The sequence below is a fragment of the Fulmarus glacialis genome, unplaced genomic scaffold (genome assembly GCF_000690835.1).
Source record: "Fulmarus glacialis isolate BGI_N327 unplaced genomic scaffold, ASM69083v1 scaffold2766, whole genome shotgun sequence".
NCBI classification, from domain to species: domain Eukaryota; kingdom Metazoa; phylum Chordata; class Aves; order Procellariiformes; family Procellariidae; genus Fulmarus; species Fulmarus glacialis.
Window position 1 is genome coordinate 21,906 of NW_009219843.1, and position 20,578 is coordinate 42,483.

General features: G+C 44.5%; 1 protein-coding gene across 1 annotated transcript in view; it reads right to left on the reverse strand.

The window, feature by feature from the left end:
• Nucleotides 1–20,578, reverse strand: part of LOC104078748 (peroxidasin homolog) — a 43,493-nt gene that overhangs the window by 17,170 nt on the left and 5,745 nt on the right. The window contains exons 2-7 of the mRNA XM_009580510.1: nt 15,322–15,393; nt 7,499–7,570; nt 7,174–7,245; nt 4,223–4,294; nt 2,614–2,685; nt 902–1,071 (exon numbers count right to left, since the gene is read on the reverse strand). Of these exons, the coding sequence (XP_009578805.1) occupies nt 902–1,071; nt 2,614–2,685; nt 4,223–4,294; nt 7,174–7,245; nt 7,499–7,570; nt 15,322–15,393 (530 nt within the window). The remainder of the gene's footprint in view (nt 1–901; nt 1,072–2,613; nt 2,686–4,222; nt 4,295–7,173; nt 7,246–7,498; nt 7,571–15,321; nt 15,394–20,578) is intronic.

Genomic DNA, 20,578 nt, shown 5'->3' on the forward strand with positions numbered 1-20,578 from the left:
ATTCTGCCCCATCCCTTGAGGTTACAGACCCATTTGTGCCAATTCAACTCTGTGCATGGCTGTGCCCTAAATTAAGCTGTGAAATGGTCAAGATTTTTAAAAAAATAATAAAATCATAGGAGAAAAGCAGAATGCAAGGGAGAGTTCTTCAAAATCCAGCTGATCTCACACATCTGGCTCACAGCACGGCCACGCACACAGCTGGACTGGCATATCCAGGCGGGATGCTAATAGCTGGCCTGGGCGAGTGGGAACATCTCAAACTGACTCTACGAGCAGTGAAGTACCAGGGAACCAGAGCCGACGCTTGTGCCATCCTCTGCCGATGCCTGCGCTTAAAAGCCAGAGTTTTGTCTTTTTCTGTATGAAATATTTAATTTTGGAATTTTTCGGAACAAACCCTTTCATTTCAAAATGGCATTTTTCAGTGAGAAATTATCTAAATTTAAAGAATAACAGCTTAACAAACACAATACCTTACCACAGTCAAACAAAGCATTCAGCTACGTATCTACTAAGAGTTTGCTTAGGTTTTCTGTTGTGTTGCCAGCCATGGCAGCTCTCCCAACGTTCCCCTTCTCTTCAGCCTAATGCGGGACATTTCTTCTGGTTGCTGGTTTAGCCACCGGCCGCAGCAGGTCCTTCACTGGCCCTACTCTACCTAAAACCCAGGAAGACACCTGCCAGCCAAAACAGAGCTGCTTTCAACCCCCACGCGACTGCTACCCTGATAATTTGTGTGACCCCAGTGGGACTTTTCCATTTCAGCAGTAAAAGGAGGGAGAAAGCAGGATGCCAGGACAGGGAAGAGGGAGGAAAAGGAGTGGAGGAAGCAATTCCTAGACAAAAGCCCAACTCCACGGGCTGGGGGTGGCGGGTGGAAGGGTTTGACCTTGCTCACCGCAGTTAAACTCCTGGGCGGTCAAGGTGACGATGGAGCGCCCGTGCAGCTCCCGAGGAGCCTCGCAGGTGGCGGCTGTCTGGATACTGCCCTGCTCAGCGTATTTCTTCAGCAGCTCAGCCAGCCACATCAAGTCGCAGTCGCAAAGCAAGGCGTTGGAGTCCAGCCGCCTGCAAGACCGAGGAAAAGGCAGTTCGTTTCCCAGCCTCTGACTGCTGCCTCCTTCTCCAGGACACAGGAGGGGAGCAGTCCTCCAGAGTGAAGGATCACCCGGCTGTTCTTCCCTGCATCTGATTATATCCCAAATGAAACCTGGAGATATTTCATTCCCACAACATTTAAATAGGATGCTTAACCAAGTCAGAAGGATTTTACTGAAAAACTAACGTTACCCATCAGCCATTCCAGTTTCAAATGAAAATTATTCCGTTAAACTGGATTATGCATTTTTGGCTTAATTTGAGGCAAAGAGAGAGACTGAAATATTGGTATTTCCCCCAGGATGGAGATTTCAACCTTTACTGAATTCTGTAAGAACAGCAGATAACACTGCCTTTGTTACAGCTTTCCATTTTAGCGTGCATCGGATCAATCTCTTTCTGTGACCAGCTGCTAGAGGTTGTAGCATTTCTGCACAACTGTAAGAACTTTTATTACTGCAACGTACGCCTGGCCCATGCCAAATGGAGCACCGGTGACTTCCCAGCGCACCCATGCTTTTCCCTCCACTGACCTCATTCCTATGTGCAGTGCTATGCATAAGGATAAATGAAGACTATAGGGGGATTAGTTGATGCCTTCTTCCCCACTGACAGTTTTACAGCAGATGGGTCAGGGCCATTGAAAAAAAACATGGAAGAAAGGTCTAATGCCTCCAGAGACAAACATTTGAGAATGTGAGATTTTGCACAAGGCCACGATACAGCATTTTATAGACACCCTACCTTTTTCCCTGACATGTCACAAGTTATTCCCTGTTAAAGAAAAGCAAAGCATTTTACCTGCTTGCAGAAATCGCAGAGGGCTGCAGTGAGAAACACATTATTTTCTTGTAGTTTAAAACCATGGCAGAACACCAAAATTCTTTAGTTTTTGCTTTTTTCCCCCAAAACGCGTAATAGCTCTGATTTCCAGAGATCATAAAACACAAACAGAGCAAAGCTCTGGGGGGTTTAAGCAAGCAAAAAGTAAGCTTAAGAGACAGCCAGGTTATGTGGGAATAACACACCAGGGCATTCCTACATGGGATGAGAATCGTGCACCTCGGCACCCCTCTGAGTATTTTCAATCTCTAGAAAAAAAGCCTTTTCTTCTACGACTATGATTTTTCCTTCCATGTTAGATACTGATCTGAAGACATGATTGAGGTCATAACTGTGATCTGGACTTCCTACATTTTTGAAGGATGTTTTATGGGTTCAAACTGTGTAGGACAGCAGAGAGTTTTGAGGACTTTCCAGGAATGTTCATTCCTGTGGCATTATTGAGCTGTAAGAAGTTTATAGTTAGATTATAACTAGACTCTAGCATGAAGAAACCACTAACTGGTTAAATCAGCTCTCACATCCAATCAAAACTGGTTTATAAATTTAGCAGTGGCCTTAAAAGTGCAACAACTAAAAGCTTTGCCAACCAGGCACATTCTTCCTCAGGTCCTAGCCATCTGATCAAAGATAAACAATTGCTCTTTGCAGGCAATGTTTTTTACTTACAGCCGTTTGAGGGATTCCAATTGAGAGAATGTCCCTGGATGAATCCTGGAAATCTTGTTGTTGTGCAAGAATCTGCAACGGGAGAACCCATGCCAAAACATTATTCAGTATTTGCACTACATGGATGATAACATCCCAGGTCAAAACTCAGTTTAAATACAAAGGCTGCTCATCAAAATGGAGCTTAGTCTTTAAATGTACTGTGTGTGTTTCCATGAGCTATAGGGATTTCATTCATCTGCGAGCGCAATGCAATGCACCAAAGCGGAGAGCGGGTGTGGACTGGAAACGGTGACTCAAGATGTGATGTAACAGGTTTAAACTGGAACCTTAAAGTTAATCTGCTTCATGCTCTGCAACGGGAGGAGAAAGGGCACGAAATCCCCACAGACTGGACCCACCCTGTTTTCTGTGCCTGGGTCAGCTCCAGTTTAGAAGGGACCTTTCCTTTTCCCCCCTGCAGAAGATATGGCAATTTTACAAGGGCAGCCATTGAAGTAAGGCTCCAGCAGAAGACGCTAGGCAACTCATGCCCGAGACTCAATGTAGTTATTAACCCAAATCCATGAGTAAATCTAATTCAGACAACAACAGCCTAAGCTGGGCCTATCTCTGAACAAAGCTGAGGCAAATTCTCACTTCCAGAGTTTTGGCACACAGATAAGACTCCCCAGTTCTTAGAAAAAAACTGATTGCACTAAAAAGTGATCAGGATGGAATAATTAACTCTCCATTCCCTTAACGGAGGAGGAAATTTAGTTATGTCATTTCCATCTAAAACTCATAAAATACCATTGACAAAGGCTAGGAATCAATTTTAGTAGACAGTGGAACAGGGAAGAAATGCAAAAGCAGTACAGCTTGCGTGCAAATGTCTGCATACACACGTGTACACACGAGTTCAGCCTAGTTGCCCAGCTTGGATGCTGACAAACTGTCCTCTAAAATTTAAATCCAGAATTTTTGTTGGATCAAATACAGCGACTGAGATCAGCCGTGGTGTACTGATCCAGGTCTCAATTTTCCTAAGTGTGTTTGGATCCCACAATTTTATTTTCCTAGCATGTATGGATATAAGGCACATTTCCATGCAGCATAGAAGGGTCTGTTGGTTTCACCATGGAGTGGGAACCACCATGTGAACTTTTGTCCTCGTGGCTACATTACTACTAGAAGCAATCCTGGGGAGCAGGAGACACAGGACTTCATTTCCTAACTGCTTTCAAGAAGGATGCGTGTTTTTCTTGTTAGACTTTCTCCTGACTTTATTCCTTTTCCGCACCCTTTTTTTGTACACACTGCCCAACAGTGACTAATGTTGACCTTTCGGTCAGAGTAAAATTTCAATTGACTTGGCCAACTGTAGGGCTTTCTGCAGATTTACCCCTACTTTGATGGAAACCCGAGCACAACACAACACGGGAAATTCCCTTCATATTCTCAGTAACCCTTCTACTTGTAGTACGTAAAATCTCCTTCTTCAAGGAAGCTTCTTATTGCACTTCCCTCCATTTTGAAGATCACACTACCAAAACGGTTAAACAAAACGAAGGGGTTTTCCCCTTCTCCTCACCCTCTTACTCACAAGAAAGGTCCCATCTTTACTTACAGCCTTTCAAGTTTAGGCAGGTCACTAAAAGTCTCCAGCTCCAGGCTTTCCAGGTTGTTGAAATGCAGGTAGCTGTCGCACAGAAAATCACAAAGGGCAGGGTTATAGATTACAATTTAAAAGACAGAAGATTTTTCCAGATCAATCCACCAATGCCCACCAATCGGTCATTACACATCTCAGGGCAGATGTGGAGAAGCCAGCATTCTCTTCACTGTCTCCACTTTCCACGTGCAAAAACAGTAGCCAACACTAGCTTTTCCCTATGCTGTCAAATATTTACTCTCTCTCTTAATACGAGGAGGACAGATTTGCTCTTCCCTGAAGCCTAAGACCACCACCATCACTGTGAATTGCCTGTTGCACTGTTTAGGGTCAGGATGAAACCTCTGGCCATGGAGAGCCAGCAGCAGCTGCTCCCATCTGACCACTGTACGGGAATTTTCCCTGCCTTTCCCTAGTGCCTCAGCATTCCCCAACACATCCTTGGATCATCAGGGAGGAAGAAATAGCCTTACTCTAAGGCACTTGTTCCCAGCCTAGGAATTGCAACATTTGTGAATGGAATCATGAGTTTGCTGAGAATTAATTTGTAGAAAAAGGCCCTGAACAACCTGATAAAACTTTGAAATTGGTCCTGCTTGTTGGTGAAAGTGAGACTGGAGACATCCAAAGGTCTCTTCCAGCCTGCATTTGTCTCTGATTCTAACAGGGGCTCCCAGCACGTGCATCCACCCAGTGAGAGCAGAAACATCTGGAAACAGCTGCCATCGGGCTATTCTGTTTCTGCGGAGGGAAGGCACAGCCTCCAAAGACAGAGACGGCGCAGTCAGCTGGAACACCTGGATCTAAATGGCACATGAGTGTGAACAGCCCAGTTCTTGCTAATACAGGTTAATGTTTTTAGTTCCACTAAAATCTCAAGTGTGACCTGCTGTTCCAGAGGCCTGGGAGACCTTCTGCACTGCCCCAGGTCACCCCCTGCCATCAGCAAAGGAAACCTGGGGTCTGCAGAGCAACGCCCCACGACCTGAGACTCCCTGTTCCCATTAGGGGTGACATTCATCGGCATAACCGACATGTTCCTGACCTTTAGATGCATTTCGGTACTGTTTCAAAGTTGCCTAAACTCTTCCCCCCTTATTTTACACAGGCATAAATTTCACAGCAGACACTGATTAATCACGGATCTACAAATACTCATTCTGCTATTATAGCTGACTGCGTTGAGAAATAATTGCCTAAGCCGCCACATGGCTGTTTGATTTGTAATGGAAGGATTCATGATAAATGGTCCACTATCAGAGCACAAACCGAGAGATGGTGACTCAGATTCTGCAGTGGAGGGCAACAGTGGGGAGAGACATACGTGTTTTAATAAGTCTCAGATGTCTGCTGTCATTGCTTTGGACCTTGAGGAAAGCATCTGATACTGTCCATCAATCGGGTTATACTTTTTCTTGAAAAGCTGGCTTGTGGGGTACAGGAAAACGGGGTAGGATTTGAGCAAAGCTAATTCTTTTGGAACCATGCCTGCCTGCGATTGAAAACAGATGGGCCTTTCAGAGGGTTGTTTGTTGGTTTTGTGGTTTTGTTGGGTTTTTTTTTCTTTTATTCGTGACATCAAGTTTGGAACGCTCATTGTTAAAATATTGCTGTGGCCAGCATCATCTCTTCTCTAAGCATAGCTGAGCCGGTATCTGCTTCCTATGTTTTCGCCCAGGCTTCCTTGCTGAGCTGGCTGATGAAAAACCATCTCGTACACAAGGTTGGTAGCACACCTATTATTAAGCTTGCCTGAAACTTCCCGTCATGCTCTGTCCACTTCTGCTGTCAGCCTGGAGAACAAGCTGGATCCTATCCCTTTTACAGCAAAATCCTTAGTTACATTCCAGCCCTATAAACGCTGTCATTTGGCACAATGTGTGAACTAGAACAGTTTCACCTTTGGTCCCAGTTCTCCAATGATACAAATAATCCCTATACTTCAAACATCCATGCTCACACTCTCTCCATACGTACACATGTATTTACACACATGCACGTAATATATCACGACCCCGGCACGAAAAATCCAATCCCAGTTTAGCAATATGCTTTAGAAGAGTCAGACCTCAGTCTTCCCATCTCACCTTGAGCATGGAGTGCTAAGAGTCAAAAAACAAAACTTCTTTGACTGAATAAACAGCACGGATTTGCAATATACAGAAGGGGAGAAAACAAGGACTGCTAGAGTGTCGCTGTGATGGGCTCCAGCTGCCAGGAAAACACGCGAGGCTCCTTCCACCCCAGAGTGCTAGGCAGCTTGGGGGGAAGGTCATTACTGTCTTTGTTTGGATCCACCATCTCCCCCCCGTTGCAACTTCCAGATGCTTTACAGCGTGCGAGCACCACCATCCTGGTAGCTCCCACGAACACCCCGCTGCCCCAGCTCTCAGCTTGTACTTCACCCATTCATTCTCAGCAAAGGTTTGGATAAGAGAGAAACTCAACCCACACCCGCAATTCAAGCAAAGGGCCAGATCCTACTCCCTGCTCCAGGAGACCCAGCAGACATAAACACAGCAGGCCAGCTGCCTTCTGCTTCAAGCCATCCTACAGACCCCTATCTCCTCCCGACGTAAGGTCCTTGGATGTAAAGGGAATCAGAAGCAGAGCTGGGCTCTTCCTGTGCTCCAGAGGTTTAGGGTCAGGAGAAAACATATGGGACGTCAGTAGAAAGAGACCTCAGCATTAACTAACCAAAATCAGTACTGGGACCAGCTGTTTTCAAATGAAGCCAATGCAGTCTTGCAAAGCTGGATGATAAAACAGTAAAAGCCTCATCCTACTCCTTGCTAAGTGTCTGGTACTCTCCACTACTGGAAACACAGCACTTGGGTTAGAGGAGCCGAGAAATCAGCTCTTACGCACATCACATTCAGTAGGAAACAAGGCTCGTTTGTACTTACAGCTGTTCCAGAGAACGGAGCCCGTTGAAGGCATGTTGCTGGATGCTCTGAATTTCGTTTTTATAAAGGTAGCTTTCAAAAAGGAGAAAAAGAAAAAAGCATTAGGAAAACTGATCAGCAGTTGTGTTTTAAAAAGACACAGGAAACAGCTATGAACCTCAATCCAAAGCAGAGCTTTCTGATTGGATTCAAGGGCATTGTTTTATAGCTGTGGCATTAACATCCAGAAATTCTGACCACAGAAAATACGTCCTTGACTGGCGAACATTAGAAGTGGGCTGTTAAATTTCAAAGAGGTTAAGAAACTACCAAGCTACCAACTCACAGGTATTTCAGGTTCTCCAGATCTTCAAAGGATCTTCTCACAATTTGTTTTATCTGATTGTTGTTCAGCAGCCTGTTCAAATCAAGAAAGAAAAACACAACCGGTGAATTTATCACATGTGAGACTTGTGGCATTTGTGTTCCTGGATGCCCACTAAAAAATCCTGAACCTGTGTTTTGCAGAGCTTAAGATTTAAAGGGTTAGCAGATCAAAGTTCGGATACTCACACCAGCTAAATCAATGAGAAGGTTTCTCGCCTAGAGGTGCCAAGTGCTTCCAGTATGTACAATGTTCAAAGACTTTCCTTTACCTTTTGCCACAGTGGTTTTCACCCCAAAGTTACAATTTTGGCCAGGAGAGGGATGAGGAGAAGGGAGACAGGCAGAAGGAAGTGGAGGGGAGGGAGAAGTTAAATCAATGCTGCCACTCTTGTACAAGCGCAATGGTTGTTGAAGGTGCATGGCTGTGTTCAACAACATGTGAGCAGGGGCGTGCAGAGCCAGTTTTTAAGAACACAAACACAGTTTAAAATACCAGTTCACAGTGGAATTACAGGAGCTATAAAATGATAACGCTTTGTTCTAATCACTTTGTATACAAATATGTGCAAATGAAAAATAAATAAATACAGATCTTACTCCTGAGGCTATTTCAGAGACAGCCTCTTTCGATCTAGACATTTTCATACAAAACCTATGGACAACATCGCATTGGCAGGCAATCTCCGACTTGTATGTGCAGTTGCCATGACTGTGCATGCAAATGACGGCCAGTGCCAACGACCAGAAACACAGCTCAACCTCGTAATAACCACGCTGTGTGCAACAGCGGTAACCACACAGCTGAACGCTACAAAAACCTCTTCTACAACCACTGCCAAGCCCAACACCAAGCAAACGAAATAAATCACTTATAAATAGCTCTTTAATATACAACATTTAAGCATTCATCGTGGCTGTCTAACCACGCTCCTTTGGGTCTTTCGCCGTGATATCCCACTGATGTTCATATCTGGCAAACCTCACTGCGGCCGCAGAGCTAGTGGAGCTTATAGCCCAATAGCTCAGAGCAAAGATTTCACCAGCTATACTTATTTTTTAAATTCCTAAAGGGAGATGTGGATGAAGAAGAGAGCTGCAACCGTGTACTGCAAAGATTTGTTTTGCTAGTGTTGTAGGAAAACCTGCTACTCCCTCTGCAAGCAGCCAGACCTTACAATGTTGGGTCAAATTCAACACGTGCATTGGATGTGCATTTTCTATTTTACAAGCTCTTTTTTGTGATAGCTGTGCTCCTCAGAAACGATCTGCCACCAGACAGCAGGTGAGAAGACAGTTTAGCACTTTCCCAGAAGTAAAGCCCAATCTTCTGGCCCCCTTTGCTGCAGAAAATAGGGTAGACAGAGCATCAGCCAGCCTCTGGCGCTACAAGCAAGGGTCCCTTCCTGGGAAGAACAGTTTGTGCAGGTAAAGGATGGAAAGAAAAGACAAAAAGGTGGGGAGAAATGGAAGAAAACGTGTGGGAAAAGATGAAGATAAAATCAAATGCCTCAGGGATGCAAAGATAAAAGGTGCCAGAAACACACACGTGTTATGGCAGCTTCACAAGTTACTGCCAGGCACCTGAGCCACACCAGCTTTCCACCACCTTGTTCTCAGGTGGAGTATCACATTAAGAGTCCGAAAAGCATGTAAGAAACTCAAGTGCAAAGAAACCTTTGGAATTCAGAACAGCAAGGGTTTGAGAAAAATCTCCATATGCTTGATTTGGCTGTCCTCCCTTGATTAGCTACCCTGCTACCATGGATGTGGGTGCCACTACCAAACTGCACCTTGCCAGGACTGTGGACAAGCAGCCCGAAGAGGTTAAGGCAGAAAGTTGCTGGAAAGTTTCTGCACAGCTGGAAGCAATGGCTCAATACACATGGCTGAGGTTAAACAACCCGATTTCACTCATAAGGATGCAAAAATGATGTCAAGTCCTTGGAACACACTAGTCTGCTTTGACAGCCAGATACGCTGAGTGGAAATACAGCCCCTGAACACCAGCCCAAAGGTTTATTTGATGATTGAACACCCAAGGACTGGAAATAACTGCTTGAGAGCAGTGTGGGAGAGGGCTTTTTTCTCTTTACCCACAGGACAAAGACAACACAGGCACCAACCGTGCATGCTTCCTTCCCTGCCCTCTATCAGCGCGCTTTCATCTTCAGCCAGAGGAGAACGAAGGCAGCTCGTTCTCTGTTATCTGGTCCTTGGCCCCACTTCTGAGGATGCTAGATGGGCTGATAGACGGGTGCCAGCTCCGACGTCATTCCCATGGATGTGAGCACCTGTGCCCTGCCACGCAACTGGCATCGGCCGCTCGTTTCACAGGGGACACGAGATAATGAGCAGGCCAGCAGGTCCTGCAGGCAGGGTGACAACAACAGCCTGAGCAGCTCCACGCACCACGATGGTCTGGACTCCTTCGCTGACCCTTTGTCTTTAATGCAGCAAGTTCGGACCAGGACTGAAGTCCGGGGGGGATTTCAAATTGCAACATGTCGTCTGACTGCATTTTGGTGCTATTTAAAAGCATTAACCTAGTCTATTTTGTTGCCTTGGCTATTTAGGACAGTTCAAGGGGATGTAACCAGTGATGCAAGCCAAATAAGACAAATTCTGGAAGTTCAGATGGCATGCAGTACACAGGCCTCTTATCTCATCGTCTGATACTTAAAAATTTGCTCATTGCCCGATTAAAGGTTCAAAAGCGTATGGAAGAAGCCATCTCTGTTTCCTGTTTCAGGATTCCCCATTGTAATAGAAGGATCTGTCCTGGAAAAAAATCAAAAGTGAAATAATTTATGAAGTCCATCATAGTCCACGTATTCCAAAATGCTGCTTTCAGAGAAATCCATAGACAAGACAGCACATCTGGCTCCTAGAAAGACTTTAGATGGCTTGCGCACAGCTGTCTGCTCCTTGACTTCTGTGCAGTTCACCCAGGCAGAGAAGTGTGCAAAATCCTGGCAAGACCTGGATATTGATCCCAGCTGCAATCAATAGCAAAATGCCCAAATTCCTGCTAACGTTAAAGAGGATTGAATGCTAAGATCTACTGCTAACCAGATCTGCTGGGAATAAATGCTCTAGCAGACAGAAGCTGGAAAGACCATTATCGATGCATGTCTTAAGTATACCCTGTAGCAAAACAAGCTAAATTAAAAGTATCAGAAGTATGTTTCCTGGAGCTTATCAAAAGATAGCAAAATGATGTGGCATTCCCCTTCATGCCAACTGGTGAATTGGGCTCCAAATGAGTAGGTGGACTCAATCATACAGGTTTTATTCCTGAAAAATTCTTCTGGGAGGTTTGAGATGTACAAGCACCACGAGATCTGGCCCAGATTCACTAAGAGAACATTTCACATTCAGTTTCCTTTAGGTTTTATGTCTTGACCGCCCCTCCCTTCTCCTTCTCCACCCTTTCTCCAGGTTGCCAAGCACAGACTTAAGTTGCATTAAATGAGTCGTTTTCTGTTTTGAAGAATGTATTAAACGATGTGATAGAATTCAGACTTAAAACGCGTACTCTTTCCTCTTTTCATTTGACAAACCACATGCTACAGTCGTTGTGACATAACAGCTATTTTTTTCCTCCCACCATTAATAGAAATCATCACGTAGTGTATAAATACAGGGGGAGAAAAAATGAGTTTAATGTTCAGCCATGCATTCTCCCTTGTTGACAGAATGATCTGGAATAGCCATTTCCCATATTTGAGGGAGAAACTTTTATTCTGAGATCCAAGCAGGCTCCGACATCCCCTCCTTCATTGCACATTCTCTCAAGAGCTACTGGAGGGTTCAAGCCTCCATGTTACTCCTGTCGTTCACTCTGAAGCCCTTTACAAGCAGCATCTAAAGGAGAGCTGCAGAGCTCACCAGAAGTGCCTTTTGCTCTCACCTAAGCAGAAAGAGAAACATGACGTGAGCAAGGACATTGGCAGGGCAAAGGAACAGGCAGAAGCACATACCATGATGTGGTCTCCACAGAGTCCCTATTCTCTTGGGTGCCCATGCCGCAGGCAGAACAAAATACCTACTGGGGAAGTTAAATACTGCTTTGGTCCCAGGGTTGGACATTTCTCTAGATGATGCTGGAAAGACCCAAGTAGCAGCAGCCATTTGGCTGTGATGGTCTTGATTTGAAAATACAGCAATTGACCAGTTGGGTCAACGTGGCAGGGTGCTGACCTCCTGTGGGAACACGTAAGGAGACAGTCATGCAGGGGTGTCGTCATCCATCCCCACCCAAAGATGACTTAAAGGAGCAAAGACTGGAAAGCAATGAGATGCTATGCCTCACCATGGGCTGGCAATGTGTTCGCTCTCTTCCACAGTCCGCCACCTGCTGTGAGCTAATGTTGGGTTAAACGATGCGGCTGGTGTTGGCAAACTCAAGCAAAACATCTGTTGAGGAGCTGCGGGTATTTTGTGGATGGCATACAAGAGGTTTTTTCCCTTCCCTCTCCCTGCTACCCTATTTTTTTTTTTACCGAGGGGACATGTTAACGGTTTAAAAATAGAGGAAGGAGATCCTAACACCAACATCTGCATGGGAACTGAGAAGAGGGAACAGGAAGGGATGAGGAAACCTTACAACTCTAAAACCTTTGGCCCAGGAGGACTTCTCCGGAGCACGGTATGTTGCTGACAGCCAACGAGCGAGCTCACAGTGGTGCAGGATTTAGGATAATTGCTTATTACCTGCGGTGCTGTACCCAGAGTCCCCAGCCAGAAGCATATAATGACTGCATCTCTTCCACAGACAAACAGGGCTCCTGTTTTTAATTTTAAAGTAGCGCTCTGTAATTTATCAAATCTCCACACCAGGGAGAGAAAAGAAGAGAGCAGAGCCAGGGGAAGGTTTGAACTATTGAAAAGCCCCACTGGACATTCATGGCAGGCTCCTCTTCTGTCAGTCTCACAGCCCACCTCCCCGCATCCAACGCAGGCTAAAAAGGTTTCCTTATCAGGGTGGTTTATGAACTGTCAAACTTGGATATAGTACAGCCATCCTGCCCAAAAGAAGATGCAGAACAGAAGCTTCACCAGAATCTGCTGCCCTTCCTCTGCCAGGCCAAAGCATTGTATGAAAAGGCTCTTTTAAAAGCATTTATTTGCTTAAGGAACATTTATTTAAGTCCCCTGGGAGAAAGCTGCAAGCTCAGAGCTCTGCATATAGAACCTGAGCTACTCTGTCCTCCAAACCTCTCCCTTCAAATATTCTGGTCAAACTTTCCCAGCAAGTCTCTCAGGGATTTTAAAGGATTTATTCTCTTTATCACTTGAAGACCTATGGGAGTCCTCAGGCAAAAGTTTACCATCTAAGAAACATCAGCAATTTCTTCAGCTCTTGTCAGTTCTGATGTGGGAATTGGACAAATCAAAGTTCTTGGAGAGAAATTTGCTTTAGGAGCATGAGGTCTGACATTCTCTCATTCGGTTATCAAGCTCCTCATCTGTGGGAGTTAACTACTGCAAATGTGAAAATAACTGATTTTTCTAATTTGCTGGCCAAACCAAGAAATACAACCAAGCATACAAAGTACTATCTAAATGGAAAGGTTTCATTTGCAAAAGCAGTTGATTTTCAGAATTCAAACATAAAAATGCCGTATTTTGTTAGAGCAGTGTTTCACCTAGTCTAGTATTCCAGCTCTGACAAAAGTCATGGGACACTATTGAGGGAGAGCCTGCCCACTATCTGTGCAAGACATGTTCCTCTTACTGTCCTGGCATCCATAATCATGAGATTAGGGATGTTAGGGGGTACATTCATGCCTATTCCCTTTAGTATCTGTTCACGGACTTGCTGTCCTTGATTTCCTTGTCCAGGAAGGTGTGGAGACAGAAAGCAAAAAGAATTGGACAAATTCACGGAGCATAAACAGATATTATAGAGAGACAGACCTTTCCATCTCAGCCAGGCCGTGTATCTATATCTAGCTTTAAGCAGAGTGGCAGGAGTCAGAAAGGAAGAAGCAGAAGTCTTGCAGATGTCAGGGACCTGCCTAGACCGAGGCGCTGGCAGGGCAGGAACTGGGATCTCTTACAAAGCTCCGCAGGTTGGGTGGAGCGTCCCTCCAAGTGAAGGCCTGCCAGCATCCTTAGTTTCCCCAGGGTTCGGCTGAAACTCGCCTGGCGGTCCTGCCGTGCTGCCTGCCAAACATCTGTCTGCATCACACAGAGATGACATAATTTGGAACGGTTTGTTTTCTCGACTCAGGAGAGCTCCACGGGTGGAAGAGCAGGTCCAGAGATCAAGATGCCTCAGCAGAGCTTTGTGATAAGGTAAAACCCTACAGACTTGGACTCTATTTTCTCTCTAGCTATTTTAGTCACTTTTCTCAGTCTATCTCGAACGACAGAAATCCATCAGTGTTAATCTTCAGGATCTTTTCTCTCTATTATTTTTGGTAATTAAGTACCACGTGGTGCTGTTTGAGAGACTAACATGGGCTGTTCTTGTGCTCTGGAGGAACAGCATCATTGGCAAGAAAGTTTTCTACCAGTCTCCCAGTTGACCACCTGTCCTGTGAGCAGGGGCCTGGGCCATGGCCAGGGGAATTTGAAGCATCCTGCAGTCGTGGTTTGGCCAATCAGTCCCACACATACAGTGAAACAATATTTAGCAAATTTTGATTTTTAAAAGATAGCTATTGAACAGGTCTGTATCATAAAGTCCTGCTGTATTCCCGCTCTTCAACTTCTTACAGTTGATGAATTCCTTATTGCCCAGGTCTTCCTTCTTTCAGCACTGCCTTCTTCACAGGATCAGGGACTTCAGGTCTCTCAAGGTCAGACAGAAAAAAAAACAATCTCGACTTTCTCTTGCCATTTGGGACCATGAATCTACAACCCCAGGAAATCTGAGCACGTCTGTCATGCCGTGCTGGTTTGCCTCGCAAAGAGATTCGAGCTTGGACCTGGAAATCTTATAGCTGTTAGCGCCATGTCACAGCTCGAATAATCAGATCTGAGTCTCAACAGGCCAATTACATCCAGCACAGTGCTGAGCTGACACAGCTTCTGTTTCTGATTTGGGAGCTGGTTTGTTTTCAACTTCTTGGCTACATGGTGCAGATGTACTCATATCTATCTTCAAACCCTCAGCCTTACAGCGGCAAGAAGCAGCAGAGTTTCCCACTATTTCCTTTGAGCAGAGAGAGAAACTTGTTCGTAAGAGTACTACATCATACTGACGTGAGCATGCCTGCTCTGGCTGGGATGCAAGACTAAAGGAACCGCCTGCTGCTCCTATTCCTATCTGCAGTAGGGCAGCTGTAGGCATTTATTGTAGGGCAAGGCACAGGGACAAGGCAGCATTTGGAAGGATGCACTCACTTCAGTCAAAATCATGTAGAGCAACTAATGTGGTTCATGCATTTAAGGAGACCGTGGAAAGGAAGAAGCTCTTAATGCATCCCTCTGCTACCTTGATCCCAGGCCAGAACTGCACTTACGGGCTACTCTAAAGCCATACCGGCTGAAACATCCTCAGGCAGTGATAGTATGCATCAGGATTTTTCATTTTTTTTTTAAAAAGACAGGTTAATTGTCAAAATGAAAGTTATTAAATTGCACATTTAATTAAAAAGGGTAAGAAACATGATCCAGGGTAGAACAGAGAGAATTTTAAAGCTTTAGCTGGATATGCACAACTTGGCTGAAATAACTAAAAGACCAAGGCCATCCTTGTGCCATTATGGGGGATAGTACTAACATAAGTAATAAATGGATATCCTCACTGCAGGATCAGTGAGTGGAACTTACAGCGTGTTGAGGTTCTTCAGTCTCCTGAAGGCTCCAGGTTGTATCTCCTTGATGTGGTTGAAACGTAAATCTCTGAAAGCAGAAAATACAATCAGTGCACTCGTGATATAAAGAAGCCATTAGCAATCAGCACCATCCACGGGAGGAAGGAAGGAGGGCTGCTGGGAGAGTCTATCGTACCAGGCCTACACAAAGTGGAGAAATGGAGACAAAGATCAGGGAAGGGAGCGGAGAAGGGGATGATGGCTGGGGTCTGCTGGGGTCTGCAAAGTCAGCCAACAGCCAGGACAAGCCTACACTTACAAAATTCATTTCAATTTCATAGAAAACTAAAGACTGAAAGGACTCAAGTGATCATTTTCATAACACCGGACAAGATCTGCTGCTCAACACCCCAAGTTCACATGCAATTACACTTGCATCTCATACCGATTTGTAGAGGAATGCACATTATCACACGGACCCATTTTTTAGCTCCCTAGCAAAATTATCTTTGCCCCAAAATGGTTAAATCTGATCAAATAACCTCATATAATAAGCATTTCACATTCTGCTCCGCAATGCTCCAAGACTCAGAACAGCTTATCGCTGCCTGCATTTCAAATTTGTGCCAACTTCAATTAGAATTAGTGGAGTCCAGGGGATTCTGGCAAATTTCAAGGGCTGTCCATGTAACTACATCGACTTGGAGCCCTAAAACATGGGGTTTTGATTGCTAATGAGATAATAAAATAAGAGCTAAGTGGTTTAACCTGGTTAACCAAGTAGAAACACTTCTATAGGGAATGTGCATTGATTTGGCACCTTCCATGGTCCAGTGTATTATAACAAATCGCAAAAGACTGACAAATGTTTTTTGCTGCTAGTTTCTATGCAAAGCACAACAATAAAGTTGCTTTTTTTTTCCTCCTACACTGCCGGATCTAGTACATTTAGAGAATATGCAGTCATTTCTCGGTTTAAGGCAGCCTTTTAAGGGCATTTGCTTTAAGAGGAAAAAACACACAAATATGCTGAATTATCCATCATTCTGGTGGTAAGTTACAGAGCATTTGGAGGCAGTTTAAAACAAGAATTCTACAAATAGCTACAAGTTCAACACTTATTTTTAGCATAAGCATCAACAAGATTCGTGTTCGTATAAAATTAAGAGTAGAAAGAGGTGCATTCATTGCAGGTGGCTGTAAACTCAAACTGACAGTGAGTATCCAAGCGGGCTGAAACACCTTTGAGCAAGTACTTGAGAAGAGGATACACAGTAAGTAAAGCTGATTTTATTTTAAGACGTAGTGTTTCTTTAGTTTAACAATTTGCAAAACTAGTTATTTTATGTTAAAAAATTCCCACTAAATTTTCTTACTTTTTAAGCAGAAAAGGCACGGCATTTTTACTTAACTCAAGTTACACTGAACTATTAAATCTCTGCCCTGTTACCCCTTTGTTATCACTGAATGCAACAGAACACGTGCCAGTGGAGGTTGTATTTTCTGTTGTGTTTTCTCCTTTCTGTAACTTTTCAACTCTGAACAAAGGAAAGAAAAGAAGTCTCTCCCCTTTCTTAGTGGTAAGTATTGCACAGAGAAGAGTTAGAGGGCAGGAAGGAACACAGCTTCAATATTTCAAAAAAAGTGTTGGAATTGTAATTTACAAGCACCATTTGTCCACTGCGAACCGCAGTCCCGAAGGATCACCCTTTGGAATTGCAGTTTTTAACAGTAACTTTATCTTTGACATTTTCTGGTGTGTTTGGCCTTACTTGCATTGCTTCAAATGCACGTTTCTTGCTCTTCTTGTCGGAAGGTGTTACATATCCCTCCTCCCTGATGATGTGAATTTGAGGATATCTGTATGGATTTTTCAAGGTAATGGTTGACACCATAAAGCCAAATACAATTAAACATTGGCAAAGATGATAGCACAAGGTGCTGACTATTCTCCACGGCCTCATTAAAAGGAAATGAGGAAAGGCTAGACCATGAAAAAAGGTGAAGAAATGCAAACTTGATTTACACACCGTAACACACAGACACCAACTCTGCCTGCCCCGGGGGCTGTAAAGAGCTATGTAATTAGTCCAGACAGCTGGCTACAGGTAATAGGGAACAAACAAATAAATGGAAGAAATACACAGGGGTCAGGGCTGAAGCTGTTGATGCTCACAGAAGGCAGCAGGAAGCAGGCAGTGAAGTGTAAAATACCACTTTGGGTCACAGGCTGCAGGTGGGGGAAAAAAAAAAACATCAGACTATTTTAATGAACAAAGACAACTGCAATCCTTCACACCCCGGCATTCACACATAAGCGCACAGCTTCCACAGCCGAAAAAAAAAATTAAAACCCAGAACCACAGGTGACTGAAAATACCTCTGAAAACCCAGAAAAATAAAACACAAGCTCCTCCACTCCCAGGTTTGTTTTCACTATCAGCTGCTTGCCAAAAACGACTCCTCGGAAGTGGTGCTGTGGAAGTCTGCACCTACTCTCCAGCTCCCTAAGCAAGTCTGACCTCCCAGGCGGTGGGTTTCTTCACCTGTGAGAGCAATAAAGCAAACCGGGGCTGCAGAGCCTGGCAGGAGTGACCCTGTGTCACTAACAGAGGTCTCACAGCTGTCGCTTGGCTGGACCATCTCTTAGTAGTGCTCCTGCTGCTGAGAAGCACATGGATGGAGAGATGCCTCCTGATAGTTCCCCCTGCTAGGCGAGCAATGGGGGTCTGGTTTCACGCAGGAACTTTTCCCCTACACCACCCCCAAGGAGCATATAATAAAACTTAGCTTATTTTTTTGATGAAATATCTTGATTTTTCTTCTGTTTTCTCTTTCAGATAAGACATTCAAATGAGTCCCCGGACCCCAGCTGTCTTGCACTCCTTTAGAAAGCTCACTCCCTGGTTTGCTCTCCATCACACAAAGGCAACAGCTTTCCCCACAGACAAAAAAGGGAACTGAAACAGTGCATGTCTACTCTGAGCACTTCATTTCAAGAAATGGTGTGAATTAACTGGAGAGAATCCAGAGGAAAGCAATGGGAACGATCTGAAATCTAGAAAACATGACAGTGAAAAGAACTGAAATGGCTTATTTAGCCATAGATAAAATAACTATGTCAAAACATTGCTACAAATAGAAAAGGGCAAATAGTCACTGACTAAAACTGGAGATTCTGGGTTGTTTTTTTTTAAATATCTTAAACAGCAATGCTAATAAAACACTGTCTCACTGCAGGTGAGACAGACATTAGCCACAATATGGCTTAGGTAGTGTGGATCCTGCCCTGGAGGCAGAAGGATGGACTAGGCTATTTTGCTGCCTGTATCCAAGAAAGCAGTGAAAAGACACTGGTGTGGATGTCCCTACACAGCAAAGAAAGCCCCTGGAGACATGGAGAAACCCACATCTTCCTCCTTACCAATGCATTAAAAAAACCCCAATGTAGGGCAAAACCCAAAGCCAAACTTTGGCTCATCCATAGTGTTTTTTTCTCCAGACCCTGCCTTAGCCTGAAGCTTAGCTGGCAATGAATGCCATGTAGGGCTGCACTGGGAAATTCCTGGCTTGCATGTATTTGAGAACATTCCCTACAGAGTTTGTCCCCTCTTACACAGAAACGCTTGTTTCTCTCTATTCCCAGGGCACTCACTCTGGAAACTTTACGTTTCTTTTCACGAACAAGTGTGCTTTTTACGGGGACCCACCACACAGCTTCTCCCGTGCCAGCCCATTCCAGCTGCTGTGTGCACCGGCAGCTGGGCTCCCTCACTCCCGCCTGCTCCCTTCCACCTTGGAATTTGCAAAATGGGGGGGAAATCCTTTGTGATTTAACTCTCCCCCATGTTTTCAAGGCCAACAGTCTGGGATTACCACAGGGAACAAAGGGGATATCTGCTGCTAGAGGATCCCAGATCCTTTTCTACCTTCACACACACAGTGCCTGGGACAGCAGCTGTCCTGCATCATGCAATACTAATCCCCCTGGACAACACCAGCTTGACTGGCTCAGCAGAAAATCTCACCAAACCCTCGTGCCAAAGCACCATAGCTTTGACAGGAAACTGGGCTGGAATACGTGGATAATCTAGGATCTGCTATTGAAATAACTCACCTTTTCTGACTCTGGGAACTCTTAACCCCATTGCAGAGGCTTACCAAGAATGCCAGAATTTGCAAATGGATGGGGAAACAGGTCTTTACAGAATGACACTTGAATCTTTCTGATCCTCTCACAACAATCATTCCTGAAAGCACTGTGTTAAATAATTAACAGTGATTAGCATATAAAGCAATCAATGGCTTTTACAAGAAGCTTCCACTTCTGTTTCATCTATTTAGGCTTTTACAGAATCATGTATTACTATGTTAACTAAGCAGATAATTAGCTACAAGAGGTATTTTACCGCAGTTCCATGGAAATTACTGGGTTTGTTTCACTGAAGCATCTTTTGTGTTCAAAAAGTTGTGCACAGCAATGATGCTGGCAGTTCTGGACCATTTCACCCAGAACCGGTTGAGTAAGTGGCAGCCACCCAATCATTTATCAACAAAGACACAAAGAGTGAAGATGGTTTTACAAACAAAGATAAAACATTGAGGTTCCTTCCAGTGTTTCCTGGGTAAGGGAGGGTGTGAAAGACATCCTAAACACAATTTTTAAGTCAAGTTTCCCATACAGAAGTAGAGACAGAACATTTATCAGAAAGATGATCGTTTCTCTCACTTATCTGCAGACCATCAGAGTCAGCTCTGCAGGTCCCCCCATCCTGCCAAACAGCTCCAGTCCTGGCAGGATGGGAAAACAGCCTTGCTGAGATGGAAATGAAGTCTTCCAGACTCACTGTCATCAGCTCCCCAACTCAGGAATGTCCCTCTCACACATGACTCCCCAAATGGCTTTAATAAATGACAGCCTTCATCTCCAAATCCCTACATGGACAGCTAAGCATTGCCATCTCTGCTAGACAGATGAGGAGACCGCAGGGAGGCTCAGGGCTGGGGGTTTTTCCAAGTCCTGGCTATTTTGGGGTGTACCAGCTTAAGACATCAAGATTTGACGGTTCAAAGAGTGAAGAGGAAGGAAAATATGTTCAGCATGGAATTACTAGTAAATGAGATTATACGAACATGGATGAGACGCTGAAGAGCAAGCAGATGCAGAGCGCCTCATGCTGCAGAACAGGCTGTTGCACTGCCACACTGCTTACATTTTGAAGTTTTAGGGATGGGCACACTAGATTTTAATTAAGAAATTACCACAGGCATTC